The sequence below is a fragment of the Phalacrocorax aristotelis genome, chromosome 3, assembly GCF_949628215.1.
Source record: "Phalacrocorax aristotelis chromosome 3, bGulAri2.1, whole genome shotgun sequence".
Taxonomy (NCBI): domain Eukaryota; kingdom Metazoa; phylum Chordata; class Aves; order Suliformes; family Phalacrocoracidae; genus Phalacrocorax; species Phalacrocorax aristotelis.
The window spans coordinates 476566-503105 of NC_134278.1; the positions used below are offsets into that span (position 1 = coordinate 476566).

A 26540-nucleotide genomic window follows, 5' to 3' on the forward strand; every position below is an offset into this window, starting at 1 on the left:
GGGGGCGGGGGGGGGGGGGGGGGGGGAACGGAACTGTGCTTATCGGCTACTGAAAGTGCAGAATTAGTGCTTCCCCCCGCCCCCACCAGAGGTTTTGGGTAGCCCCACCCCACCATCCCAAAGGTATGCCCAAGTAGGAAGAAAAAGCACTAATTAAAAAGAAAAATTAGAATAATCAGGTCTGGTTCATTCACCCCTGGGATGGGTGGGGGTGTGAGCTGGGGAGGGGGAATCACACACCCGGTTGAGCCCTCGAGAAGGGACAGCAGGAGAGGGGAAGCTAAAGCAAATTCACAGGGGGCAGAAAACATGGCTGTTTCCCAGGAAAGGGGGGAAAAAAAAACCCAACAAAAACCTCCCACCCTCACCCCCGCCATAAACCCCAATTTGAGCCCAAAGTCCCTGTGTGTGCCTCCCTCGGCCGGCGCAAGTTGCACCGGAGACACTCCTGGGTGGTTGGAACATGAGGAGGCGGCAGGACCGTGCCCCCCCTCCTCCAGAGAGCGGTCAGTGTCCAGAGATCATAGCCAAAGCCCAGTTTTTGACAGCTAGGGTTGTGTTTTGCAGATAAATCCATGAAGAATAGGTAAAGCTCGCCAGGTGTTCCCTCACGCAGTCCCACGTCACTTCTCCCCTGGGAAAAAAAATGTGAGAACGGGGTTATGGGCAGCACCAACGCCCCAGCCCCAGCACTGCAAGCCCAGGAGGGATGGGGAGTCCCCCAAGCGGGCGACTGCTTGCCCCTGGCCCAGCACTGGGGCAGGCAGGACCAGGGCGAGTGCTGCCTGGAGAAGGTACACCATGGTCAGGGCTCATCTCCGGCAGTGCCAAGCTCAGCGAGCTGGCTGGCAGTGGGTTACCGGGAGCCCCTCTCCAGCATCCCCCAACCCAGCCCCAGACCTCAAGCGCTGCAGAAAGAGGGCCTGAATCATCTTTGAAGGGCCCAGCGCAGGAACATCAGCTGCAGCCCCCCTCACCCACCACCTCCTGGCAGAGGGAGCACCCAGCCAGCTCCGCGGCGAGAGCAGGGGCATTCCGTACCCACGCCACGACGCCCGGCTGTTTCCCTCCTCCCCGTGGAGGGGACGCTCAGCTTGGACCCCCGGCGTGGCTCCCAGGGCCCACAAGCAGTCAGGGACGGGGCGAGCCCACCCGGCCCTTGGTGCAGAGCTCAGGACGGCTGCAGGGGAAGCAGGTTCTGTAGCAGGTTCTGGCTGGTGCTGCCCATGGGGCAAACGCTGCTCCCAGGGGGGTACAAGCTCCCTGCAGGGCCGTGGGTCAGTCACACCAGCCACGGTGCCATGTCCCAGCCGCTCCACTGGAGCGGGACCTGGAGCCACCCTCAGGTGGGACGGGGAGAGCCGCTGCTGCTGCGCCGTGGGGCAGAGCTGGGCCCAGAGAGCATCCTGGGGGGAGCAGAGCCCAGCGGGAGCCTGCTGCAGGCGCTCGAGGTGGGCAGGGATGCTCACTTGCAGGAGTCGACCCAGTGCTTCCAGCCCCGCTCCAGCGCCGCGGCCACGCACTCGAGCAGCGGCAGCAGGCAGCTCCGCACCAGGAAGAGCAGCAGCTCTCTGACGCACTCGGCGAAGTGCCACAGGGACTCCGGCACCCGGGACTGGAGCTGCAGGGGCAGAGAGAGCCGGTGCAGGTTTAACACCAACCTCCCCTTCTCACGCCAGGTTTGGGTACCCCGAGGAGCCCGGTGTCCTGGTTACCCACGAAGGAGGCTCTGCCAAACCAGGCTGTCCCACAACTGGCCAGGCATTGGGCCCCCTCCCTCCGCCCCACGGTGCGGCACCACCGAGCCCTCACCACGTTCCCCGCTTGGCTTGTGCGCAGCACGCCTCTCTCAAACAGCAGGGACACGGAACCCACGCTGCTTGCTCCGTGAGGCGCCACGGTCACCCCTCTCCCACCAAACTGCCGAATTTCAGGAAACTAGTGAGTTCTCTTTGAGACCTCTCGCTGTCAGAGCCAACATGGTTGCTGCTGTGGCTGGAAGGCAGCTGGGGTGAGCGCTCGGGGGCTGGGGCAGCTGCAGCCATGGCGGGGGAGGAAGAACAGCATCTGTGCTGGGCTGCAGTGCCCCACAGACCCAGCAGCACCGGCGGGCTCGCAGCCAACAGCAAGGGCAGGAGCCACGACAGAGACTTCGCCTTCCTCCCCTGGGCCTCTCCCACCTCCAGCCCTCGGCGTTGCCACCTGGCAGCAACCCCTGACACGGGCTCTTCAGCCCCACAAGCTCCCATGGGCTGCGGCCACGCCAGCACTCCTCCTCTCTTGGAGCAGCGGGGGCATCCTCCTTACCCCATCAACAAAGGCGGGCAGGCCGTCGCGGATCCAGGACAGCAGGGAGGAGCAGTGCTGGGATGCGTAGAGGGCCAGCTCGCCGCTCCTCACCCAGAGCAGCTCCAGCTGCAGCTGCAGGACGGCCACAGCCTGCGAGCCGTACGCGGGCAGGCTCCGCTCCAGCCACCTGGAAGAGAGCGAGCGCCGGCTGTGGGCAGCACCGGCTGCCCCGGCACCACCAGCTGCCCCGGCGGCACACGGGTACCTCGAGCTGCTGCCACAGGCCAAGGGATGAGGAGAACTCAAGAGCTGAGCTGAAAGCCCTTCCAGGCAGAGCTGAGGAACACCTTCCCAGCGCAAAGGGGCTCCCCACAGACTCCTCTGTGCTGCGGGAACAGCTTCACGCCCGCCCAGACGTGCACGCTGCCGCCCAGCGCTGGTGCCACTGACCTGTACCCTTCGAGGCAGCAGTGGGAGACCTTCTCCCAGGCTTCCTGCAAGGCCGGCAGGACACCAGAGGAACGAAGCAGGTGAGCAGAAGAGGAGGCTGCAAGAGATGAGAGCCATTCCCTGAGCAAGCCTTTGGCTCGGTCTGCAGGAGCTGCGTGCTCAGTCTGTCCCCGAAGCCTCTCCGAGGACACGCAGCCCGAGCTCCTCTGCAAAACGTGGCAGAAAATGCTCCGAGATGGGACAAAAGCTCTGGAGGAAACCTGGGCTCCGGCAGCCCTGGGGAAAACACTCCCGGGAGGGGAGGGGCAGGGGGTCTCTCTGCACAACCTGCCGAGAATGCCCGGCCCAGCGCAGCTCCTTCAAAGACAGGGCCACGGTGCTCCCGGGCAGGCAGCGGCGCAGACCCAGGGCGAAGGCAGGGCTGCGGAGGGGCTTCACGCAGCACGGCAAAGTTGTTGCTCCCCAGGGACATTCCTCCACCTCACACAGAGCCAGGAGCAAAGCCGCCGCCTTACCCTGGAAGGAGCCGTGCGTCCGGACGTCGTGCAGGAGGAAGCCGGCCACGAAGACCAGGAGGATGAGCAGCAGCCGTGACCAGGGGAAGCCCCGGCCCTTCATCTTGCGCAGCAGCTCCTGGGCAGGCGGGAGGACGAGGCCCCGTCACCGCAGGGCTCCCGAGGCTGGGGAGGATCCCGCACAGCCACACCGCCCTCCGGCAGCGCGCGGCTGCTCTCACCACCCAACCCCGGCTTCCCAGTGGAAACCAGTGTCATCTGCAGAGCAGCTGGGAGGATGGACAAGGGCCAGCACCATCTGTCCCCGGCGTGTCCTGCAGATGTGCCGCTGCGGGGTCCCCGGCCTGGCGCAAGGAGACGCTGACCGCAATCCCAGCATGGAGCAAAAATCCAGCTGCCGCCAGGCACCGCCCGGGGCTCACCTTGCAGGCAGCATCGCAGGCGGCGACATCCTGGTCGCTGTGGGGCCCTCTCGCCGCCAGCTCCTCGTTCGTTACTTTGAACGAGCGAACCGTTTCCTGCAGCGACTGACGCACCTTGGGGAAGGCAAGAGCTGCGTCACGGCCCCGAGCACCCCGAGGCGGCAGCGCCGCGCGCCCACGCCACCCAGCCCCGCAGGCGCTGTGGGAGGGAGCGGAGGGGGAGCAGACAGAGGAGCTGTGGGACGGATCGGGCTGTGGGGACACCTCCAAGGCTCCTGCACTGAGGCCAAGCGCCTGGGCCGACCCAGCCGGCCACTGCTCCAGAGCCGTGGGAGCTGCGCTGCTCCTCTGGGGACGCTGAGCTGCGGCCAGCGTGACCTCCCTGCCCATCGCAGCGCCAGGACAGGGAAGCCTAACGGGGGCTGAATCCGGAATATCCAAGTCCCGATGCAGCATGTCTTGGGAAAGGGGCTCTCCTCTCTGCTAGCGAGCAGATAAACGCCCTGCCCACGGGCAGCGTGTGCTCGATGTCAGGACGCAGCGCTGGCTCTCACACGCCAGCAGACCCGGCTCAGCCGCCGGCGCGCTGCAGCAGCGACGGGTGGGCGCACGCAGGTCCCGTGGGGGCACGGCTCATGCGGGGACCTCCCACAGCGGCACAGGTACGTTGTCTCCCCGCCCCACCCAAGTCCTTTCCACAGCTCCTACCTTCTTGCTGCTGCTGTCCCAGGACTCCAGCAAATGGTTCAGAAGCAAGCTATGGGGGGAAAGAGAACACAGGGCTCAGCCAGAGCTCCAATAAGCAATTTAACATGCTGCTACACACTAGGAGGCTGGTGCTGGCCCTGCTCAGAGCAGCGGCCCAGGCAGCAGGCATGAACCGACCTGGACTGGGAGAGGTGCTTGGTGTACAGCTGCCTCCAGACGCTGAAGCTCAGTGGGTCCAGGCTCAGGCACTGGCTCATGGAGGTCAGGAGCTGGGAAGAGAGCACCGCAGGTTGTTACACCTGATCCTCACCCCCAGCACAACACATGTCACTCAGTGTCCCATGCCCCAGGCTGCACGCCGGCAGAGCCGACCACCCCCAGCTCCAAGCCACGCAGTGACACGCTGGGAACCAGGGGTCTCGCGGGGCTGGCCTGTGGTGCCGGTGGCCGCGCACCCCCCGCACAGAGCCCACCTCTTTTTTCATGGCGGGAGGGCAGCTTGGCGTGGCTCGGGAGAGGAAGGAGGGGAAGTAGGTGTGCAGCACCGTCTCCGGCTTCGCGCCAAATGCCAGCACCTTCAGGCGAGGGTAGAGCTGCCGCAGCTGCTCCTGCAGGCTGAGGGGAGACGGCACCGGGGCTGCGGGGAGCGGCCGGCGAGGCGACCAGGGTGCTCGCCCCACAGCGCAGCCCACACCAGGGTGTAACCGGGGCGGTGTGCTGGCATACCTGGGCGGCAGCGAGTTGTTGGGCATGAAGGCGAAGTCTAGGAGGGGGAAGAAATCCTTGGGTCCGATCATTCCGAAGCCTTTGGTCAGGTTTGGGTGCATCCTGCACAGCAGAAACAATCCCTGTGAGCCGTGAGAGACGTGCTGGCGGCCAAACGCAGCTCGGGAGGGAAGGGCTGCCCTCGCCCTGGCCCCAGTGGTTTCCCTTCGGCCAGACACACTGCTCAGGTACGCGCGGGCGGTTCTGGCCACCACGGTTCCCTGCCTTCACCACGACTCAGGGACACCCTGCACGGTCAGCAGGCAGCTCCAGGGGCCGTATGCCGCCCAGCAGCAGCTGTATCCACCCCCTGGGACAAGGCAGGAGGCCTCAGGAGGGCTGAAAAGGGACAGCCGCCTCCTCCCCAGGCCGCAGCAGCCAGGCAGCCACCCCAGATCCCCTGGCATCCCCGTCCTCCTGCCACAGCCTCACTGCCAAAGTGCACAGAGGGAAAAAGGGGTTCGTGGGAGCCGCTTCCCGCAGCTGGGGCGAGGGGCAGCGCTGGCATGAGGGTTCGTGTGCTCTTCCCCCCCCACCCTCCCTGAGAGGCTGGAGGCAACCGGGGTCTGGTGGGCCTGTGACTGGGGTTGCCAGTAAAGGAAAAGCAGCCAGAGAAGGGAAACCAGATTGCAGAAAACTAATTAAATAAAGGTTTGGAAAGATGAGGAGGAACGATAAAGGCTGGCTCAACGAACCTCCACAAAATCCTCTGGCAAAACCAAATGCAACATTCCAGTTACTGGGAAGCAGGGGGGGAAAAAAAAAAACCTTAATAAAAACCTCTTGAAGCCTTTGGGAGGGCAGGGGACGCCCTGTGGTGCTCGCTGCGAAGCCGCCCCCGGTACCAGCTATCTGCACGGCGCGGCACCACCTTCTTCCAACCCGGGCGCTGGAGCCGCGGCGGTAAGGCCCAGCTCCCTTACACCGCGCCGAGGCGGCGACGCCGGAGACAGCGGCTGCCCTAACCAGTGCGAAGGCCGGCAGAGCCATCTGTCCTGACCAAACCCCACCTCCCTTCTCCTTTCAGGGACTAATTCATCTGCCTGCGACAGTGGCTGCTGCCAGCACCTCTCGCCGCAGCTGGGAGCCCCAACGCGGCCGTTCGCAGCAGCCAGCGGCAACGGGGATCTGCTCCTCGGAGCACCGTCCCCCCGGACACCCGATACAACTCGCAGCCACCGAAGTTTGGGGACAAACGGACGGCAAGCTCATGGCTGCAGGCTCTGCGGGGCCCGCACACCCACTCGCTTGCACTCTCCCACATGCACGCTCAGGTTTTTCCACCAGCATGCCGCAGACGCAGTCACGCCGCACCCAGCGGCCCGGGCAGGCGTTCGTTGCTCTTAACGAAGGCACCCTGATAACGAATGCGAGGCGTAACTCACATCAGCAGACGGTCCAGGTATGCAACGGCGTACGGGGAGAGAGACTTGATTCCGAGCACCGGGAGCATGACACCGAGCCACACTGGGGGAGAGAGGCAGGGGTCAGAGGAGGGGTCCTGCTGCATCCCCACGCCCCAGGCGACACCGAGTGCCCCCCGGCGTGCTCCCCCCATCAGCACCAGTGCTCCTTGGGTCCGCAAACAGCAGCAGGAGAGCAGATGAACGCTCCGGTGCCAGGACTGCAGCTATGTTTAAACCCAGGACAAAACAACCACCCCGTTTCCCCGCTCAGAACGCCCGGCAGGCAAGCGGACAGACAAATCCCTCGGGAAGGGCTCCAGGGCGGCTGCTCTGCTCACGGAGGATGGCGGAGCAGCACCCTCCCTGTCTTTCCAGGCAGGATGGCTTCTCCTGGCACCCAGCGATTTCCCTGTCCCAGCTGGGGGAAAATGCCCTCCACAGATCAGATGCCATAACGGCAGTTTTGTTGCAGAGGCCACCGTGGCTTGACCCGAGATCTGAACTCGCCCTTGCGACATCTCCGGCTTCCCCCCAAGATAATTAACCACTTCACGCAGACCTACAATGTCGCCACTCTAAACACTGAGCGTTTGTGCCTCCGCAAACAAACTCCAGCACACGTCTCTCCCCTGCCGTGGTGGTCGCTGATGTTGACATATAAGGCTGAGGAATGAAGACGCGTACGAGCGGTCGGCACCAGCGAGCAGCGACACGCGCCGGGCAGCAAACCCCGGCCCGGCCCCACCGCAGCGTGGGGGCACCACCGCTCAGATGGGCTCGAGGACCTTAAGGGCCTTTTCCAGCGTAAATGAGGTTATGATTCTGCTCCCGGTCAAGCACCTGGCAGGCATGGGGTGCCCTCGCCGTGAGGCACCCACGGCAGCTGCAGATGCCTCAGCTCCCCCAGGGCCCCCCCAGGCACTGCAGCCCCCTCTCCAGCATTTCAGCAGCAGGCCGGTGTGTTTTGAAGCAGACCACGCGCCCCAGCGGTAACAGCAGTGGGAGCGGAGACACGTGGGCAGCACTGGGGTCCACCCCAGCCTTCCTCCCGCTCCCCAGGGCAAGGGGAGCCCCTCGGCGGGGACGGGTACCCAGCCTGCCGCTCCCAGCTCTCACCTTTCAGGCCCTCGTGGAGGTCCGCGAGTCCAGCCTGCCCCAGCGCCCAGAGGACGGTCAGGCATTTCGCTGGCCTGTTCTGGTGGGACCGCAGCACCTCCAAGTACTGGGGCGAAGACAAGACATGTTAATCACGAAGAGCCTCAGCCCATCCCACCCCAGCGCTGCTGCAGGATCGCGGCGGCTCTGCCGGGCCCTGGGCTGCCCAGCCTGGCAGGGAGCAGCCCCCGGAGTGGGGCAGAGCCCCTGGCCCCCCCGGGAGGGACCCTCAGGCCAGGAGCTGTGCGGCTGGGGGCAGGCGGGACCCCAAACCCCAGCCCTGGGGAAGCAGAGCTGCCGGCACCACGTGGTGCTGGACGGCAGCCGAGCTGCAGCCATCACCCGCTTGCTTCGAAGGAGTGGGACCTCAGAAACCCTCATTCCGATCCCACGGCTGCCGGACGGCCGAGCGCAGCCAAGGGTGGGCACATCCCGCTCCCCTCAAGAGCAGCAGAGCATGCAGCAGAGCGGGAGCATGAGCTTTGGACAAGATCTTTAAAGAAAAGACACCATGGGAGGGGTGCTGGAGCTTACAGCAGCTCCAGCGTATCGGGGGAGGAGGGGGGAGATACTGGTCCCTCTGTGCGGGCTTTGAGCAGAGGGAGGCACAAGGGCTTTGTGCATGGGACGACCCTGATGGCTCCCAAAAGGCTTCCGATTAACGGGGACAGACGCTCATCGTCTGGCCTGCTGGGGGACCCTCGGGGCGGGAGGAGGAGCCGCACCGCCGGTTCACCGCACCCGCAGACGCAGGAATCCAGCTCACCTTGCCCAGGTTCATCGTGGCGATTTTGGGCCTGTCCAGAAGCACCGCCTGGATGCAGATCCTGTACCCGTGCAAAGACTCCCCTGAAACAGAGCACAGAAGGGGCCTCTCAGCCACCGGCCGCTTCAAGCGTCTCCCCGCCGGCGACACCCCAGAAAGCAGGGGGCGGAGACGACCCCCTCTGTGATGACCTGCCCTGCTCCCCGGCTAACCAGCTCTGGGCACGAGCCCCACCACAGCGGTGCGGGTCCTGCTTCCTCCCTGGCACTGTCCCTGCCCGCCCTCAGCCCAGGACCCCCTATAACAGAGCCCACAGGAGCAGGACAGACCCCACAGATCCTCGGAAACCCACCGGCAGCTTCCTAAAGCCCCCCAGGCCCAGCTTCTGCCCTCCAAAGCAGCGCAGGCAGGCACGGGAGGGCTGCCCCTGAGGGCTCGTTTGAAAGAGGAGGATTTGGGGGGCCCCCATGGCTCCCAGCCACCGTCCAGTGACCCCCTCCAGCTCTGCTGAACCCTGGGATGGGTGGCACGACCACTACAGGGGCTGGCTGCCCCCCGGGGCCAGTCCTGCTCTCCAGCACGGTCCCGTGGCTGCCACAACCCTCCCCTGGGGTGGTCCCCTCCATCCTCCGACTGACCCCGCGGCAGGTCCAACAGCCAATCAACTTCCTGAATTACATAGGAAGCAAAGCAGCACCTCGACCACTTGCTAACAACCGTTTTGTGCTATTATATCCTGTTGTTTTGATCAGTCAGGCGGGTTTTGTGATGGAAACGAATGGCAGGGGTGGCCACTCATTGCAGGAGACTGCGGAGCCAGGGGCTGGGGACAAGCGGTGCCTGGGTGCTGCTGCTTAAAGCTGCTGGCAGCCACCAGCGTGGCCGGGGACGTACGGACACGGGTGTTTAGGGTTTGTGTCCAGCCCTCGGCTGAAAGCAGCGGGCCATCGCCATCGTTGAGGATGCCTGAAGACCCAGGCAACGCCGCCGGGCGCCCGCGTGCTCTGCGTCACGGGAGCAGCCGCCTGCGCCCTGCACGGCCGCTCCGACGGGACCCCTCGCTTCGCAGGGAGCACCGCTGCCGCAGCACAGCAACAAACCCGCTTCTGCCAAGTTTCTTAAGGCCAAAAGACCCCATTTTACAAGCTGCAGCCACACCCGTGCTGGCTTTGACAGCACAAGTGTGAAAGCCCTCGGAGAGGTGTTTTCCACCATGTACCGTCCCTCCTGCTGTTGCCCCCGGCGGCACCGTGCCAGGCTCGTGTCTCGCCCCCAGCTACGCCTGCGCCGGCTCCTCCACCCTGAAACCCCGCAGCCCCAGCAGCATCATTTTGCATCACACCAATGAGCCGCCCGGGCAGGAAGAGCCCCTTGCTGTGTGCCAGATGCACAGGAGGAGCTCCCCACCTCACCTTCTCCAGAGGAGCTCAGAAGAGCTCTTAAAACAGGTGACGAGGAGCAGCAGCGTCCCCGTGGTCAGAAAGCCTCAGCACCGGAGCACCTTGCAGAGCCACCACCACACTAACGGAGCGCAACGGGCGCGTCGGCGCCCTGGACCTGCCCGACCGCCTCTCACCTGGGGTTTTGTCCAGCTCCTGTAGCATGGTATAAATACAGTGGTCAAAGAAGAGCTCCAGCACGCCAGACGACCTTCCCAGCAGGGATCTGATGATGTTCTTCAGCTCCTTGCTCACGAGGCAGTACGGATAGTCTGGAGCCAACACAGGAGTAGGAAGAGTTTAGCGAGCGCCAGTTTGCGAGGCTTTTAGCTGCAGCTGCAAGGGGAAGGTGGCCCAGCGTGCGAGGTGGCCGCAGAGGAGCGCCCTGTCCTCAGACACTGCACGGCCAGCAAGCGACTCCTTTCTCAGTTACTCTACATTAGATGCACCAAATTCAGCAATAAAAGATTACTTTCTGTTAAATGTCGGTGCTGCGGGACATACACGGGTTTTGGGGAGATGTTCTGCTCTTTCACCCACGGCCACCCCCAGAAACAAGGGCTCAAAGCAAGTGTAGACCGACACATCATGCACAAAAGGAAAATCCAGCCAGAATATGCCTCTTAAAGATGAGTGCAGGCACCTGCAGGCAGACTCCCAAATTCCACAAGAACAGATAGGGGCCACGCGTCCTTATGGGGAAGGGGTGACCACAGAAAGTATCTAATTTGCCAACTGCGGGGATGAGTTTATCATCTTATAGTCAAGGAAAGCTGACTGCAGTGATATCCAGAGTCAAGTAAATATTTTATTTGTTGAATAAAGAACAGTTTTGTGCCTCTTCTATTACCAAGATTCCTAAGACACTTTCGGCACAGAGGAAAACAAAACCACACTGCTTGGAGCAGGGGGGAAAAGGCCTGTTTGCAGGGAACAAGCCTGGGCTGTGGGTCAGGCTCAACCCACATTGTCTCAGGTGAAAACAGGAGATTCTCTTCCTTTCACGTCTGTGACTGTTCTGGTCCTGCCCGCTCTGACGATTCTAAAAACCGCACCTTTAGCAAGCCATCCTTCAGCCTCTACCCTTGAGAAACCCGTACAAAATAAACCAGGCAAACACGGACTAAAGCCCTTCAAGTCTTCCTGCTGGGACCAAGACGGTCGGACTTGATCTTAAGCCTCCTTTCCAACCTAAATGATTCTGTGAGATCACCCAGCGGGGAGCAAGCAGGGGCCGCTTCTTCCCCCGTGCTGCCCCGAGCCGCTCCCCATGCCTGGCGGCCCCACGCGGTCTGAAGGACCCCCCGAGCTGTCCCGGCGCGGATCAGCGCCCGCCCCGTCGCTCCGCACGCCCCTGCGGAGCACAAAGCCCCTCCAGAGCGACGCTGCGGGTTGAATGCCACTGACCGTGGGGGTGCTGGCTGAGCATGGGGTCGCTCCTGGGCGCCTGCAGCTTGTAGTTGAGGTAGCTGGCCAGGTCCTTCACCCAGACGGAGGGGTTCTCGGGGAACACGCTTTGGCTCTTCGCCAGCTCCTTCTGCAGATCTGCCAAGTCCAGCTGGAAGTGACAGACAGACAAATTTAACCCAGGAAGGGCAGAACTGGTCAAAAAAGCACAGAATGAAGTTAACTTAGAATGACAGAATCGTTAAGGTTGGAAAAGACCTCCAGGATCACCAAGCCCAACCCCCAACCCAACACCCCCAGGCCTCCTAAACCATGGCCCCAAGTGCCACGGCTACACGGTGTTTGAACCCCCCCAGGGACGGTGACTCCCCCACCTCTCTGGGCAGCCTGTGCCAGGGCCTGACCCCTCTGGCAGGGAAGGCATTTTCCCTCACATCCAACCTAACCCTCCCCTGACGCAGCTTGGGGCCGGTTCCTCTCGTCCTGTTACTGGTGACTTGGGAGCAGAGACCAGCCCCCCCCCTCACTCCAGCCCCTCTCAGGCAGCTGCAGAGAGCGAGAAGGGCTCCCCTCAGCCTCCCCTTCTCCAGACTAAACCCCCCCAGCCCCCTCAGCCGCCCCCCAGCACACTTGTGCTCCAGACCCTGCCCCAGCCCCGCTGCCCTTCTCTGGACACGCTCCAGCCCCTCCAGGCCCTTCTTGTCCCGAGGGGCCCAAACCTGAGCCCAGCATTCGAGGTGGGGCCTCCCCAGGGCCGAGCACAGGGGCCCCATCCCTGCCCGGCTCCTGCTGGCCACACCAGGGCTGACACAAGCCCGGGGGCTGGTGGCCTCCTTGGCCACCCGGGCACTGCTGGCTCATGCCCAGCCGGCTGTCAGCCAGCACCCCCAGGGCCTTCTCCGCCGGGCACTTCCCAGCCCCTCTGCCCTGGGCCTGGAGCAACTTCAGCTCTGAAGGGGCCGCTGGGCATGGAAGGAAACCCTCCCCACCCTCATCCTGAGGGCGCTGCCCTTCCCACACAGAAACCTCTGCAGTCCACCACCCTCTGACACAAATGGGAGCACCGGCCCGGAAACAGTGCTTAGTTTTGTACTGCAAACACATTTTCTTCAGATTAGACAGACTGCTGCAGGGGAATAACAAAACCCACATGGGGACCTGCAGGCGTGCAAGGGGCTGCGGAAAGCCCAGGGCCAACAGGGACGTCAGGACAGGCTGCGCTGGCACAGCCGCAGGAACAAGCTCTTCTCCCTCCTCGGAGCCGCCCCCAGGCGCACTGGGGTTTTCCATGCTCTACCTTCCCGCCGGCCAGCACACCGGCGGGAGCTCTGCCACGCCACGCTCCCCGTAACAAGGGTTGCCCGGGACTGGCCAGCTCCCTGCGAGCGGCCGAGGAGCGCGCTGCACCGCCAAAGGCTCGCTCGAGGCAGGAGATGGCACAAGGCTGCAGCTCAGCGTGGATCAGCCCAGCACCGCCGGCTCGCATCGGCACCGTCAGGCTCTGTACCGGAGCCCGGCAAGGACAAAATAGCCAAAATCATCAGGACTCACTGTTTCAGCAACTGTTTTGAAAAGAGGAATAACAAAAAAAAAAAGCTGCTGCTACGTCAAAAAGCTAAATGATGCTGTCATAGAACGATTAAGGTTGGAAAAGACCTCTGGGATCATCAAGAGTCAGTGAAGCAGACGGAGCAGCAGTCACACAACGGCATTTGTCAGAGCTGAGCAGAGCAGGCACGGGGCAGCCCCGCTCCAGCCCCGGGCCGTCCTCCCTGAGGGATATCTGCCACGACACACAGGGAAATAACGCGCATTAATTCCACCCCGAGCTGTCTCGCTGTGTGAAAGCTGGAGGCGGAGAAGCGCGTGCGCCCAGCAGAGCGGAGGAAAGCCCCCAGCCCTGCGGCAGGGCGGGTCAGAGGTGCTCAGGGCTCGACAAGATGCGTCCCTCGGGTGAAAGCGAGGAGCTGGACGGGCGACCGCTGCGGGAGAGCCCTCGGGCAGTGGCCGCCAGACCTCAGCAGAGCCAATGTGGGGTCCTTCCTAAAACCCATCCGTGCTCAGACACCAGAGGAACAGGCGGGAGGAAGACGAACGAGTTCTACAGATTCACCCGAAGCACAGGGAGCAGGAGCTGCGGGAACGGCGCCCCAGGACCTCGGCCGGTGAGACGGGGAGGGTGTCACCAGTGACACTTTCTCAGGATTCCTCCCAGACAGCAGACAGGGAGTGGGTGAAGAAAGAACCAGAAATTCCCTTCCAGCCACCTCTTGCCTATGGCAAAAGCACAACTTCAAGCACGAGACGGACCTCCTGGGCCAGCCCGGCTCTCACCAAAGCACCGAGTGCCGTCTGTGCCGCTCCCGCAGCGTGTGCAGCTGCACTGGGCTGCGGCCGGCGGCAGCGCTCACCCCTGCGCGAAGGCGGGGACGCATTACCGAGCTGGGGGGGTCTGCGGGCACAGAGGGGCTGGGGTGTGGGAGCCAGCCTCCTCCTGATGAACCTGGGCGGTAAGGCTGACCAGGAACAGGGCACCGTGCTCGTGCTGCTTCCGTTTAACCAGATTTAACAACGATGCCCTGAGCACCCAGGCTCTCGCTCCCGATGCAGCGGAGAGCACAGGCTGCTGGAATACTGGCTGGCCTCGGCGAGGGCCGGGGAACAACAGGGAGCTTCGGCTGCGCCCTCGGCCTGCAGGAACGGCTGTGCTGGGGCTGAGCAGCCCGCGGACACGTGCAGGCAGGGCGCCTGCAAGGCACGTCCCAGCACACTCACGGCTCTCAGGGCTTCCTCCAGCGAGCGGCATTTGCCGGGCTTGACGCCGGCATCATTCGCCGAGGGCTTCTTTGCGCTCTTCCCCGCGTGCTGGCGCCGGTGGGGCTGCTCGGGCGCCGGGGCCGGAGGCACCTGCTCCTTGTTCTGCTTCTTCAGCGACTTCTCAAAGCCCAGCTCGAAGATGGTGCTGGACGGAGCGATGGGAGCTGGAACGGGAGAGAGCGGGGAGTGGGCGGCAGCTATGCAGGGAGCACCCACGCGTGGGGCAGGGGGACACGGGGCACTTGCCAGCGGCCCCCCAGGAAGGGACACGTGGCGCTTGCTCACAGGGATGCAGGACACTCACCCACGGCCCGGAGGGACACACGCCCACGGCCCCATGGGGAGACTCGCTTGCCCACAGCCCCGCGGGACACTCAGGGTGGGCACCACGGGGCGCTCAGGCCTGCCCACGCAGCGCAGGGAAACCCCCCGGCCCCACAGACCGCGGAGGAGATTGCCCGACCAACCCAGCCCCACGCAGGCCCTGCCCGCAGCCGCGGGACCCACGCGGGACCCACGCACGCCCCGCGGGAGCGGTGACACACCACGCACAACCCCGGCCCCCCCTTCCCCACGCCGTCTCACCGCCTCAGCGCAAACACTCACCGGCCACAGGCAACGCGCGGCCGCCGTTGGCCTCGCCCAGGGCGCGGCGGCCGCCGTGGCCCCCCGCGGGCCGCCGTCCCTTCCGCACCACCTCCCAGCGGCCGCTGCCCGCCGGGGCCGGGCCCGCCGCCGCCGCCGCCGCCGCCATGGCCGCCGAGCCCAGGGCAGCGCGAGCCGGCGGGGCGGGGCGCGGCGCCGCGCATGCCCCCGCCGACCCCGCCGATTGGCCGCGGCTGCGCACACCGGCCCCGCCTGGCTGGTGCCACGTCTTCGCCCCGCCCCGCAGCGACACGTGACAGGGTTGCCGTCACGCTCCGCCCCACTAAATGCCACGCCCCCGAAGAGGCCCCGCCCCGCGGGGGGCAGCACTGCCGCACCCAGGAGGGGAGGGAGGGGCCTGGGGCGTTGGGCGGGGTGATGCAAATCGCGTCGCTGTCTGGCCGGTGCGCCGGGAGGCGGGGCTTTGCGGAGTGGAGGCGTGTCCATGCAGATCAGGCACCGCGCGGCATCACGGGACACACCCGCACACGACGGTCACCGGCCACGGCCGTGCGCGGGCCATGCGTGGGCGCTGCGCGGCGGCAGCGCGGCGCGGGGCGCGGGAGGCGGCGGGTGCTCGCGTCGTGCGCGGGTTGCGGGTTGTTGTGTGCGTGTGTTGTGCGCGGTAGGCGGGGGGTGTGGTGCGGCGTTGGGGGGTGCGGTGTCATACTTACCTGGCAGGGGAGACACCATGATCAGGCAGGTGGTTTTCCCAGGGCGAGGCTCATCCCCTGCACTCCGGGTGTGCTGACCCCTGCGATTTCCCCAAATGCGGGAAACTCGACTGCATAATTTGTGGTAGTGGGGGACTGCGTTCGCGCTCTCCCCTGGTTTCTGGTTCGCAAGGACAGACGTAGTGCCCGGGCGGGGCTGGTTGCAGCGGTGTGGTGCCGCTCCGATACCCCCTCCCCTTGGGTGCCGGGGTGGGAGCCGCACCGCACGCGCCTGTGTCCGTACGGGAGCGCGCAGGAGGCGTTAGTGGTTAACAAGGAACCAGAGCTCGGAGCGGAGACCGACACCAGAAGGTCGGAACAAGACGGTCAGTTAACGCTTAGGCCAGGCGCGAGGCTGTTGGCGACGAAGGCCCCGTTGACAAGAGCCCCCTCGAAGAGCCAAGTCAGTAAAACTTCAGGGACTGAGCGCGGGAACATCCTGCTACAAAGCGGGGGCGAAGGTCAGGGAAGGCCACAAATCCGCCAGCAGCGACAGCGGGGATCGTCTTGGCCCAGAAGGTGCCGAAGCGTGGGAACCGGGGGGGCGGTAATTCCGGCCGGGGGAGATGCGACCCCCGACTCAGCCGAAGGGGCGAAAGGACTGACCCCCCCCCCACTGCCCTTAGCACGCGCAGTGACTGCGAATCACGCCGCGCCTTTGGCCTTAAGCGGAGCAGGACCAGAGCAGCGGGAGAAGGGGGCGCCCAGCCGGGTCAGCGATTACGTACCGGTCAGCGCGGTGCGTCATCTGCCGCGTGAAAATGCCTGAAGGAACTGCGGTGGGGCTGCGCGGTGGGGGGAGAGACCCCCGCGTACCCGGCGCGAGCAAAGCAGTGCCGGCTCTTGAATGCACCGTCTGAAGGCGTTTTCTGCCCGCGCTCGCTGACCGTAGCCGCGGCGGTGGGGCGGGAGCGGGCCGTGGGAAACGGGGGGTTTCCGCGGTGTCACCCCCAGGGTCGGGGCTGAGCGGCAATGTGCAAAAACCGGTGGTTGCGAACCCGCCGGATCATCTCGCAACGTGCGCGGCGCTGGCTCCCGCAAAGGGGTCAACAAAACCCCGCCCAAAGCTCTGTTGTTAGGACCCAGAAGCCAGGGGAGAGCGCGAACGCAGTCCCCCACTACCACAAATTATGCAGTCGAGTTTCCCGCATTTGGGGAAATCGCAGGGGTCAGCACACCCGGAGTGCAGGGGATGAGCCTCGCCCTGGGAAAACCACCTGCCTGATCATGGTGTCTCCCCTGCCAGGTAAGTATGACACCGCACCCCCCAACGCCGCACCACACCCCCCGCCTACCGCGCACAACACACGCACACAACAACCCGCAACCCGCGCACGACGCGAGCACCCGCCGCCTCCCGCGCCCCGCTCTGCGCTGCCGCCGCGCAGCGCCCACGCATGGCCCGCGCACGGCCGTGGCCGGTGACCGTCGTGTGCGGGTGTGTCCCGTGATGCCGCGCGGTGCCTGATCTGCATGGCCACGCCTCCACTCCGCAAAGCCCCGCCTCCCGACACGGCACAGCAGCGCCCCCAAGCGGCGTGGCGGAGCTCTCCCGCGCCCGCCAGGCCCACCCGTGCCCTCCCCGCGGACGATAACCGCGACAACACTCGGGGTTCGCCCCCCCCATACCCCCCCCGGGCGGGCAGGGACAGACAGACAGACACACACACACCAACCGACCCACGGCCAGGACAGCGAACAGGAGCCGTGGGGCCGGTCCCCAGCCACAGCCCCAGTGCCCCCCATGTGCCCCACAGCCAGGCCAGACATGGGCAGGGGGTTTATTGTATTTTTTACCACACGAGTTTATTTTTAAATAAAACTTAACACAGATGCAGGCGTCGCAACTGGAGTGACGGACCAGACAAGCGATGCAATGGGGAGACGACGGCCAGGGCAGGCGTTGCGTGCTGCTCTCAGGGGACCCGGCCGGCCCCGGGGGGGCGGTCCTCGGTGGTTGAGGGGAGGGGGCCCAGCAGCACGGAGAGGGGCACCACCGCCCCCACACCGCAGAGGAGACGGGCTCCTGCTCTGGGGTCCCCCATCCTGGCCCGCAGTGGCTTCGTCCCCCCTTGACGCCTGCACCAGCCCAAGTGGGCGGGTGCCCACGTCGCCAAGCTGGGCTGGGGTCTCTTTTTTCACCCCCCCCCACAAACCTGAAGCAACACCCTCCCTCCTCTGAGCCGCGTCCCCCCCGCGCAGCGCTGCTGGGGCCGCCGGCTGCAGCCCCAAAGCGGGGGGTCCGGCGCTGGCCGGGCACAGGCAGCACATGACCGCGCTCCCCCCCAAGCTAAACCACCTGAGGAGTCGGTGCTTCCCTCTCGCTCTCACGCAGCGGGGCAGGGGGGGACGCCGAGGCGGCCGCGGCGCTCGCGCGGGTGGGGAAAAATGGAAATAAATACGGGGTGGGGGCAGCGAGGGCCAGAGCCCGGGCGCGGTGGCCAGAGCCCCCCCGTCCCCCAGCCCCCGGTGTAGGTACAGCCGTGCTCCTCGCTGGATGGACATCTATTTATTAGGGAGCCAGTGGCTTCCCACCGGAGCTGCTGGACGCCGCGGGCTCGGCCGCCGGAGGCCGTGATGGCGTGTGACAGTGCGGGGCGAGGCGCGCAGGCTCAGACCTGGAATGTCTATGGTGTGGGAACGGCGCGGGGCGGCGCGGGGCGCGGGAGCGTGCCGGGGCTAGTACTCGTCCTGGTCTTCTGGCTGCTGCTCCTCCAGCTCGTCGTCCTCTGGTGGGGCGAAGCCCTCCTGGCAGGGGGGGCACGGGCGGCTGTTAGCCCAGGTGGGGTGGGGGCTCCCGCCTCAGCCCCTCCTGGCACAAGGGCTCCGGCAAAGCCCAAACCCCTCCGCCCCGGGGCGCCCAGGGAGCAAACGAGGCCAGAAGCAGCAGTGGGGAACAGGGTGGGGGTGTCTCATCCCAGGGAAGCCCAGAGAGCAGGATGGAGGCTGGGGGTCCCAGGGACAGGGAGGGGGCGGCAGTGCCCAGCCCTCACCTCCGTGGCGTAGAGGACGCTGACGATGCCGGTGATGATGGGGCTGTTCTCGTTCTCGTGCTCCTGACAGATCAGCTCGATGTCCCGCAGTTTGCTGAAGTAGAAATCCCGCTCCTTCTCCAGCCCGTCCACCGTCAGCTTCAGGTCCATCAGCTGCAGGGGGTGGGGGGCCGGCGCCTTCAGCCCGAGGCCGGGAGCGGGGTGCTGCTCCCCTGCACCCCCAGGGGCTCAGCCCCATGCCCTCCCTCGCCGGGCGTCCCCTGGCCCTGCGGGCAGGCGGGCGCGGGCAGCGGTGGGCCGGGGTCCTGCCTACCTGCTGGTTGAGCTCCAGGATCTGCGCGTCGGCCTCGGTGCCCCCGTTGCGGGCCGCGGGGGAGTTTTTCCGGAGGATGCTGCTGGGGACGTTGCTGAGGCGGGCCGGGTTCGGCGTGTTCTTGGGGCCGGTGGGAGAGGTCCTCTGGGGGACTTGACAGCAAACGGGGACCAAGGGGTTAATGCCGGCCCGGGGGGCTGCCGGTGGGGACCGCCCCCCCGCGTGGTGTGGGGAGGCAGCAGCAGGCAGCAAGGGCAGGCAGAGCACTGGGGGCTGCGCCGCAATCCGAGCTGTCGTGCCTGGAGCCTCCCCCCTGCCTCAGTTTCCCCTGGCAGATCTCACCCCCAGCCCCCCTTGAGGGGTGCTCGCGGCCTGGCGGGGCTTTGCTGCGGGACCGGAGGCTCCAGCCCTGGGGATGCTGCTGCGGGGCCGGCACAGGGAGCCCGTGATGCCCACGCAGCATCAAGCAGCCTGGCTGCACCGCGGTAGTGTGGCACGGCACAGGGGGGTGGCTGTCGGGGGGTGACCTGGGGGGACAAACCACCCTCAGACCTGGGGTGAGCAGGAGGATGGAGGCAGCCGAGCCCTGCCCAGCTCCCCGCGGGTCCCTCCGTCATCCCCGCCGCCCCGGTGTCCCTGCAGACCCGCTCGGCCCCCCCGGTCGCAGGCAGGCAGGCAGCAGAGCGGGGCGCAGGCAGGGGCGCAGGGTGGGGGGGACACGCCTGGCCGCGGCCAGAGCGACGTGGGGTGCAGGAGGCCGGGCGGGAGGGCGGGGGGCAGCGCTCGCCGGGGGACCCCGACATTACCTGCAGTGCCAATGGGTTTCTTGGGTTTGTTGAAGATGTGATCACCTGGGTTTGGGGGGGGCGCGACGTCCTGGCCCTGCCGCGCCATCAGCGGGTTGTACTCCTTCCCGTCGTAGTTGGCGTCGAAGAACTTCTTAAACCACTGGATGAACTCAAAGTTGTCCTGGAATTTGCCCTTCACCAGCCTCTCCACCGCGATGATCTGGGGGGGACGGGACACAGAAGGGCTGGTGGGGCCGTCCTCCCGGCATGGCCCCTGCCCCGCCGCTGCCCCCCCCAAACCCAGGGACCTACTTTATCCACTCCCATCTTCTTGAAGGCGGCCTGCAGCACCTTGAAGTTGTGGATGTACTCGTGCTCCAGCTTCGCCTGGAACTTCACCTTCCGCAGGTGGATGCAGCCGGGGAACAGCATGTCCATGAACTGGCAATAGGCAGCCCCTGCGCCGGGCCCACACCGTGGCGTCAGGGCGGGCCGGCGGCACCCCCGCCGCTGCCACCCCCCCCCGGCGCCCGCGCTGCCCCCCGGGACGTGCGCCCCACCTGAGCAGAGCTGCTCGATCTTGGTGTAGTTGAGCTGGAGGGAGTCGTTGACCCAGGCGAGCATGTCGTGCCGGCTCAGGTTCTCGCTGGTCACCGATGTCGAGTACACATTGACGGCCATGCCCCAGCTGCCGAGAGACGGGCGTCACGCCGGCACCGCCACACCGGTGTGCCCCCCGCCTCCCTGCTGCCCCCACCCCCAACCCGCTCCACTCCGTGCTGGGGGGGCTCGGGGCGCCCGTCCCACCGGGCTCCAGCACCAGGGGGACACTGGGGCCACGCTGCCACAGGACCCCAACCCACCCTGGCTGCACACTGTGGTACAGTGGGAGCACACAGGATGGGACACGAGGGTCCCGGCAGCCCCATGGTGTTCCACCCGGGCAGGCGGACCCCTGCCCCGAGCAGGGGCATGGGGTGGGGGCACAGCCCCGGGGGAGCCGGGGGGCCACTGGGAGCGGGACCCACCACGGCACACAGGTGCGGTGCAGGATGGGGCTCACGGGCAGGGGGCCCTGGGGGGACGTGGGCTCTGCAGAGGGCACTGCCCCCACGCCGGGGCACAGCTCCTTTGCCACGCATGGCCACGGGGCGCCTGGGGGCCGCTGGCCCATAAGCAGCTTACGGCCCCTCCTTCCAGCCCTCGCTGGCTGCCTAATCTGCCGGGGCTGGGATCGGGGTCCATTAGAGCAGGGCTTAGAGGGGCAACATCTGCCGGCAGGCACAGCTGCACACCCGCCCCCCCAGATGGCGGAGGGCTCTGCCCGGGCTCTGCGGGACTGGAGACCCCACAGCCACGGCCCCAGCACGGCAGAGCACCGGGGAGCTGCCGGGGAGCGGACACCGAGGCACCATCCCGCCGGCTCCAACCAAACGCTGCAAGGGCGCTGTCCCTGTCTTGCTGCCCCCTCCCCAAGAGCAGGGGTCCCCCTGCCGCCCCACTGCCCCAGCGCCTGCCCCCACGCCCCCCCGCACAGCAGCAGCAGTGGCAGCGTTAATCCGCTTTCCCTCTCCCTGGGGCTCAGGTCCAGCTACCAGACGGGGGCTCCGGGGGGGCTCGGGGGGAGTAGCCCCCCCCCCCCGCGCTGCTCTCCTGCCACCACAGCCCCAGGCATTGTGCGGGGCCGGTGAGAGGGTCACTGCCCGCCAGCACGCCTGCACCCTGGGGGCCCCCTGTCCCCCAGCAGATGGGGGCCGTGGGGTGCTGACGCCTCCCCGGGCGCCTGCTTGCATGGGGGGAAGGTGCCGGCAACCGCAGCCCCCCCGCTCACGGCCTCGGCACCGCTGTGACTCAGCACTGGCGATGCCGGCCCCGGCACAGCCACACGCCCTGGCCGGTTGCACCGCTGCCGGCAGCCAAGCCGTCCCGTGCCCCTGCCGGGACCCCAGCACCCCATCCCACCCGCCCCATGTCGGTATTTTTAGCCGCCGGAGCAGCTGGCAACGAGGCCTCTGTGGCCGCCGCCAGCCCCCGAGCTCCCAGCACGGGGCGGTGGGCACCATCCCGCTCCGTGGCGGCCGGCGAGGACCGAAGCCACCCATCACGCTGGCCGCAGCGCTCGTCCAAACATCCCAGTGCCTCCCGGCACCGGCTGGGGTGCGGGCAGGGGTCCCCTCCCTCCGGCAGCGCCGAGCTGAGTCATGCGCGGCGCAGAGCCAGAGCCACGCGCACTGCGGTGCGGGTGCCGCGGTGCAGCCGGGAAAGCAGCAGCAGCGCTTGCCCACTGCCAGAGCGGGCAGGGGGCCGGCAGGCGGGGTGGGGGGGCTGCTCACCCGCCCCAGCAAGGGGCCAGCAGCTGGCTGACACCCCCCACCCCATCACCGCCCTTTCCCGAAATAGCCGGAGCAGCTGCCAGCACCCTGCGATCACGGCAGAGCCGGAGCAGGGCTCGGCACCGCGGCCACCCGTCATGATGAGCCGTGGGGCCAGGTCTCGCCCCGCTTGGGCCAGGGGATGCACGGGGCCCAGAGCCGGCTCGGCAGCCCGCAGCAATCCTGCCTCCCCCGGCACCCTGCCCGTGGGAGGGGGCGCACGCCGTGGGACCGGGCAGGTCCATCGCAGCAGGGAAACTGGCCCAGCCCCATGCCCAGGAGCACCCACAGCACCCAGCCCCGGTGCGCAGCCCTCCTCCGCACCTGCTTCCCTCCAAAACGGCCTGGTGGGGGGATGGGATGGGGGCAGGGGGGCGGCTGGCGCACCGCAGACCCCTGAGAAGCAGAGGGGTTGCGGGAACGCACCGGGGCTCGCCGCCGGATCAGGCAAACAGCCCCAGCAGCCAGCAGGAGCCTTCCCGGCACAGGGAGCCGCCACACTGCCGGCACCCCACCCCAGCCTGTACCGGCACAGGCGAGCCCTCCCGAGCGAGCCCCCCAGCCCCTGCCACAGCCCAGGGTGCGGGATGCCCTGCACGGCTGGGTCTACAGGGACCCTCCCCACACTGCAGCCGGGGGGATGAGCAGGCAGCCCCCACTCCGGACACGGTGCAGCCCCCGATGCCGTCCCAGCGCGGTGCAGCACCGGCAGAAACCTCAGCCGTTCCCGAGCGAGGGCTGAACCCGGCACCTTCCTCATCATCTCGCCCCGGTACGGAACCCAGCAAATGAAGGGCTGGGGCCAAGCAAGGGGGGCCACCCCACGCAGCCCCACACACCCTCACCCCTCAGGGTTTCCACCGTGCTTCCCGGCACGCTGCCGGCATCGGTGCCCCACGCCTCAGTGCAGCCACAGTTTCCCCTTGGCTGAAGCAAGCCAAGGCCCGTGCCGGCAAGCCGCGGGGATGGGTTTCACAGCGGGACGAATTCAGGTGTCACCGTGCCAGCCGCTCCCCGGCATGCCGCCGCCGGCCGCACCCCGGCTTCTGCGCACGCTGCTGATTGTGCAAGCCTGGCGGGGAGCACCCTGACCCCGCTCCGGCATGCGGTGCCGCCAAGTGCCGGCACGGCACAGCCCCAAGCAGCCAGCGGTGAGGCGGGGCAGCCGGAGCTGCTGGCACCGCCGGAGCCGCTGGCACCGCGAGGGGACGCTCACCGGGGCACGTGGAGCCACCCAGCTCGTTCCCACCCTCTGAAACGCCGCACCGGGCTTCAAAACCCTCCGTCGCTGCGCCGAGCACGCCCCGGCATAATGACAGGGAAGGGAACGCTTGCGGCAGCCCCGCGGTCGGGGAAAAGCTGCCCTGACGCCTGCCCCAGCCCTGACGCCGGGTGATGGTCGCACCCAAGGCAGGGAGCCTCCGGCCCGGCCGGTTTGTGCACCGCCTCTGCACTGGCTTTTGCCAAAAAAACAAACAAAAAAAAGATAATTTAGCCCCAATTCCCAGCAAGCCCGGGGGAGAGGAGCTGTTGCGGCACAGGGCTCGGCACACGGCTGCCTCGGCGCTGGGTGAGCGCCGGCCCGGCTCTGCAGGCACCGGGTCCCCGGGGAGCGGTGGCTGGCTTGGCAGCACGGCTCCTGCCGGCTGCCCTCGATGCTGGCCATGGCTTTGCCGTGCAGGCAGGCTGTGGGCAGCGGTGGCGCGGGCGTCTGGGCGCAGCCCCCGCTATGCACAGCAGCCCCCCGTCCCGTGTTGCCAGCGCAGGGTGCCCGCGGCTGCGCCGGGCCAGCCACGCTGACGGGGCAGGGGGGACGCTTACCGCTGCATTTTAATTGTCCGGCCGCCGAGCTGCTAATCAAGGCCCAACGGTGAACAAAACCCTCGGGCGCGTGTCTCTGCCCCGTCCCGCCGGCGCTGCCGGGGCGCGGAGAGGTCGTCCAGCCTGGCTCCTCGCACCGACGCTGCCGGGGAGGTGGCGGCAGGCACCGGCGTCCCACGCCGCAGCCCTCGCCGGGCCAGGGCCGGTGCGCTCTGGCCAAACAAAGCAGGAGGAGAATGAGGCCGGCGGCCGCACCGGACACGTTTGCTCAGCACTGAGGCGGCGGTGCCAGCACTGGCTGCCAAGGCCAGGCACCGACTGCGTGCCGCTGCGGCTGCCCGGGAGCCGGACGGGCAGCGCTGCCCGCCGAGGCTGGGGGTCGGTGCCGGCCCCTCGCTGCCCACGCCGGCCGGGCAGCACCGCCGTGACGGGGCGAGCCGGGCTGCTGCGACTTGCGGCTTCTATTTTGGGAGCCGTCCCGGTGGCTTCTCAAGTGACAAACATGCGAGGGGGGTGGCAGACAACACAGCGGGGGCTGAGCACCGTGCGGAGCCGCTGCGGTGCTGCCCGCTGATCTGGCAGCTGGCAGGCAGCTCCAGCCGTGGGCAAGAGCGGCCGCTCATCCCTGTCCCCCCTGACCACCGCAGACGTCCCTCCCTGACGTCGATGGGAGTGTCCCTGCACCGTGCCATGCCGCGCTGCAGCCCGTGGCAGATGGGTTTGCCCGGGCGCAGGGAGCACCCAGCTCCTCGCCGGGTCTGTCCTCCGGCACCTTTCCCGGTTTCGTGGCAATTTGGCAGGCAACAGCGCCCGTCCCGGCCCACGGTCCGTGAAACTGGCCGCGCCGGGAGCTCGTGGGTGCCGCCGGCGGTGCTCGGCGCGGCCGCGGTGCTCGGCTGGCATCCCGCGGGGGAGCAGGGGACGGGTGGCCCAGCCTCGCGGGTCCCCCGCCTGCTCCGCTCTCGCTAACCTAAATAACTTGAAATAGCAGCGGCAGGAGCATGTGCAGAGCGCGGTGCTGCCGGCAGCGCCTCCCACCGCGGCTGCTCCCCCCTCGCCCGCTCCAGCATCCTCATCCTGCACAGCATCCCTGAAATATTAATGCCGAGCGCCTTTTGATGAGCCGAATCGGGCCGTTGTTCCAGCCGGCGCAGGGGGAGCCACTCGCCGGCACCCCACGTGCCACGGCGGAGCGTCCCCCAGCCCGGGCAGCCCCATGCCAGCGAAGCCCCTCGAGGAGAGGCCCCACGTGCTGTGGGCAGGCCGGTGCGGCCGCGCTGCTCGCCAGGGAGAGCTGTCCCCACGCCCGTGGACTGGGGGAAGCCGCCGTGGCGGCGCACGACACCCACCCGGGGAGCCCCGGCGGTACCGTGGGGCTGTGGGGGACTCAGGGCGGCGCTGGGGGGGCCGGGGGCTGCACGCCCCACGCCGCGGCTTGGGGACACGCTCTTCCCCACGCGGCGAGAAGGTCACGAGTGGGAGACAGGGATGGTGGGGGGGTGCCGGGGGGGGGCGGAGGGGCACGGTACCCCCCCACCCCGACCGCCACCGGAGCGGGCACCCTTTGGTGCTCGTGCTGCCGTCCTACCGGTGCCACCGCCGCCGTGCCGCCATGAGGACGAGGGACGACAGCGCGTCACGATTTGGCAGGTCACCGCGCCGGCCTGGACCGCTCCTGCCAAACCGGCACCGGGAGCATCGCCCCGCACCGGCACGCCGTGGCCGGCAGCGACCCCGGCCCGGCAGGACGCCCTCGGCCCGGGGGTCTCCCCGGGTGATGCTCGGGGCTCGGGGATGCCCGGTAACCGGCGTGGATGTCCGGTAACCGGCTGGGACGATCGGTAAGCAGCCGGGATGCCCGGTAACCGGCCGGAATGCCCAGTAAGCGGCGCTACGGGGTGCTGGGCAGCCCCCTGCCGGTGCCGGTACTACAGCTCCCAGCGTTCCGTGCCGTGCCGTACCGGGCCGTACCGAGCCGTGCCGGGGCCCGGCCCTGCGGGACACGCAGCCGGAGCGCAAGAACGGCCGCCGCTGAGTCAGGCCGGACCCCGCCGCCACCGGCACCGCGGACCCCCCCGCCCCGGCTGCTCCATCATTCCCCAGTGTCCGTGTCCCGTCCCCCCCCCCGCGCCCGTTCCCGTGGGGCGGCGGCGGCGGCCGGTCCCGGGGTGCAGGCGTTGCGGCCGGCCCGGCGCGGTGCCGCCCGGTCCCTCCCCTCCCCTCCCCTCCCCTCTCCGCCCCGCCCCGCGCTCACCGTGCTCGGTCCGCGGCCGCTGCGGCCGCCGCTCCGTCCCCTCCGCACCGCGCCGGGACCGCCGGGACCGGGCCGGGACCGCACGGGCCGCCCGCGCATGCGCCGCCACCGCCTCTCCGGGGGCGGGGCCCTGCCTCGCCACGCCTTCCGCCGCCATGGCAACGGGGCGGGGACACGCCCCCTCGCGTCGCCCTGGCAACGCGGGCCGCGGCCCTGGCTCTCCCACAACGCCCCCAGGTGGCGGGCGGCCTCCGCACCGCCGGGCCCCCGGGACCCCCCAGAGCCTCCTGCAGCCCCAGAGTCTCCTGGGACATTTGTGACACCCCCCAGAGCCCCTGTGACTCCCGTAAGAGACACCCAGAACCCCCGCAGTACCCCCCGGGTCCCCCCTGGGGCCTCCTGCAGCCCCAAAGCCTCCTGGGACCCCTCAGGACACCCTGGGACACCCAGGGACACTCCACAGCCCCTGGGGCCCCCCCAAGAGGCCCCAGGGACATCCCAG

The 26540-nt window shown here is 67.5% G+C and overlaps 2 protein-coding genes and 2 non-coding genes across 7 annotated transcripts; 1 reads left to right on the plus strand and 3 right to left on the minus strand.

Annotated features, from left to right (window-relative positions):
- Positions 1-166: 166 nt before the first annotated feature.
- TMEM214 (transmembrane protein 214) lies at positions 167-14936 on the minus strand. Its single transcript, XM_075086333.1, has 17 exons — positions 14746-14936; positions 14098-14303; positions 11323-11473; positions 10053-10187; positions 8477-8559; positions 7672-7777; positions 6535-6616; positions 5111-5212; positions 4858-4999; positions 4562-4653; positions 4385-4433; positions 3677-3790; positions 3255-3372; positions 2740-2836; positions 2308-2476; positions 1470-1621; positions 167-634 (listed from the first exon to the last, which is right to left on the minus strand). The coding sequence occupies exons 1-17, from the start codon at positions 14891-14893 to the stop codon at positions 508-510; spliced, it is 2073 nt and encodes a 690-aa protein (XP_074942434.1). The 5' UTR covers positions 14894-14936; the 3' UTR covers positions 167-507.
- A 514-nt stretch (positions 14937-15450) lies between these two features.
- On the plus strand, positions 15451-15614 carry LOC142055845 (U1 spliceosomal RNA). Its single transcript, XR_012660087.1, has one exon. It is a non-coding gene; the product is annotated as a U1 spliceosomal RNA (small nuclear RNA).
- A 973-nt stretch (positions 15615-16587) lies between these two features.
- On the minus strand, positions 16588-16751 carry LOC142055846 (U1 spliceosomal RNA). Its single transcript, XR_012660089.1, has one exon. It is a non-coding gene; the product is annotated as a U1 spliceosomal RNA (small nuclear RNA).
- Positions 16752-17277: 526 nt separating this feature from the next.
- On the minus strand, positions 17278-26158 carry MAPRE3 (microtubule associated protein RP/EB family member 3). Of its 4 annotated transcripts, none has more exons than XM_075086335.1 (8): positions 26039-26158; positions 23785-23996; positions 20152-20279; positions 19904-20049; positions 19655-19811; positions 18804-18955; positions 18491-18643; positions 17278-18245 (listed from the first exon to the last, which is right to left on the minus strand). In XM_075086335.1, the coding sequence occupies exons 2-8, from the start codon at positions 23790-23792 to the stop codon at positions 18177-18179; spliced, it is 813 nt and encodes a 270-aa protein (XP_074942436.1). In that variant the 5' UTR covers positions 23793-23996; positions 26039-26158; the 3' UTR covers positions 17278-18176. The 4 variants fall into 4 exon arrangements, with proteins under 4 accessions (XP_074942436.1, XP_074942435.1, XP_074942438.1 ...); XM_075086334.1 differs by having other exon boundaries at positions 19610-19811; XM_075086337.1 differs by lacking the exon at positions 23785-23996 and having other exon boundaries at positions 19610-19811; positions 26039-26153.
- Between the last annotated feature and the right edge of the window lie 382 nt (positions 26159-26540).

Excerpts from the sequence above, each read along its gene's own strand:
- TMEM214 (XM_075086333.1), bottom strand. The coding sequence starts at position 14,893 with ATGGCGGCGGCGGCGGCGGCGGCGGGCCCGGCCCCGGCGGGCAGCGGC. Across the intron at positions 6,617-7,671 it reads CCTCCACGAGGGCCTGAAAG|TGTGGCTCGGTGTCATGCTC; the intron begins GTGAGAGCTGGG and ends TCTCTCCCCCAG. Across the intron at positions 2,837-3,254 it reads GACGCACGGCTCCTTCCAGG|CCTCCTCTTCTGCTCACCTG; the intron begins GTAAGGCGGCGG and ends CATCTCTTGCAG.
- MAPRE3 (XM_075086334.1), bottom strand. Across the intron at positions 20,050-20,151 it reads GATCGAGCAGCTCTGCTCAG|GGGCTGCCTATTGCCAGTTC; the intron begins GTGGGGCGCACG and ends GGCCCGGCGCAG. Across the intron at positions 18,644-18,803 it reads TCCTGGAGCTCAACCAGCAG|CTGATGGACCTGAAGCTGAC; the intron begins GTAGGCAGGACC and ends CACCCCCTGCAG.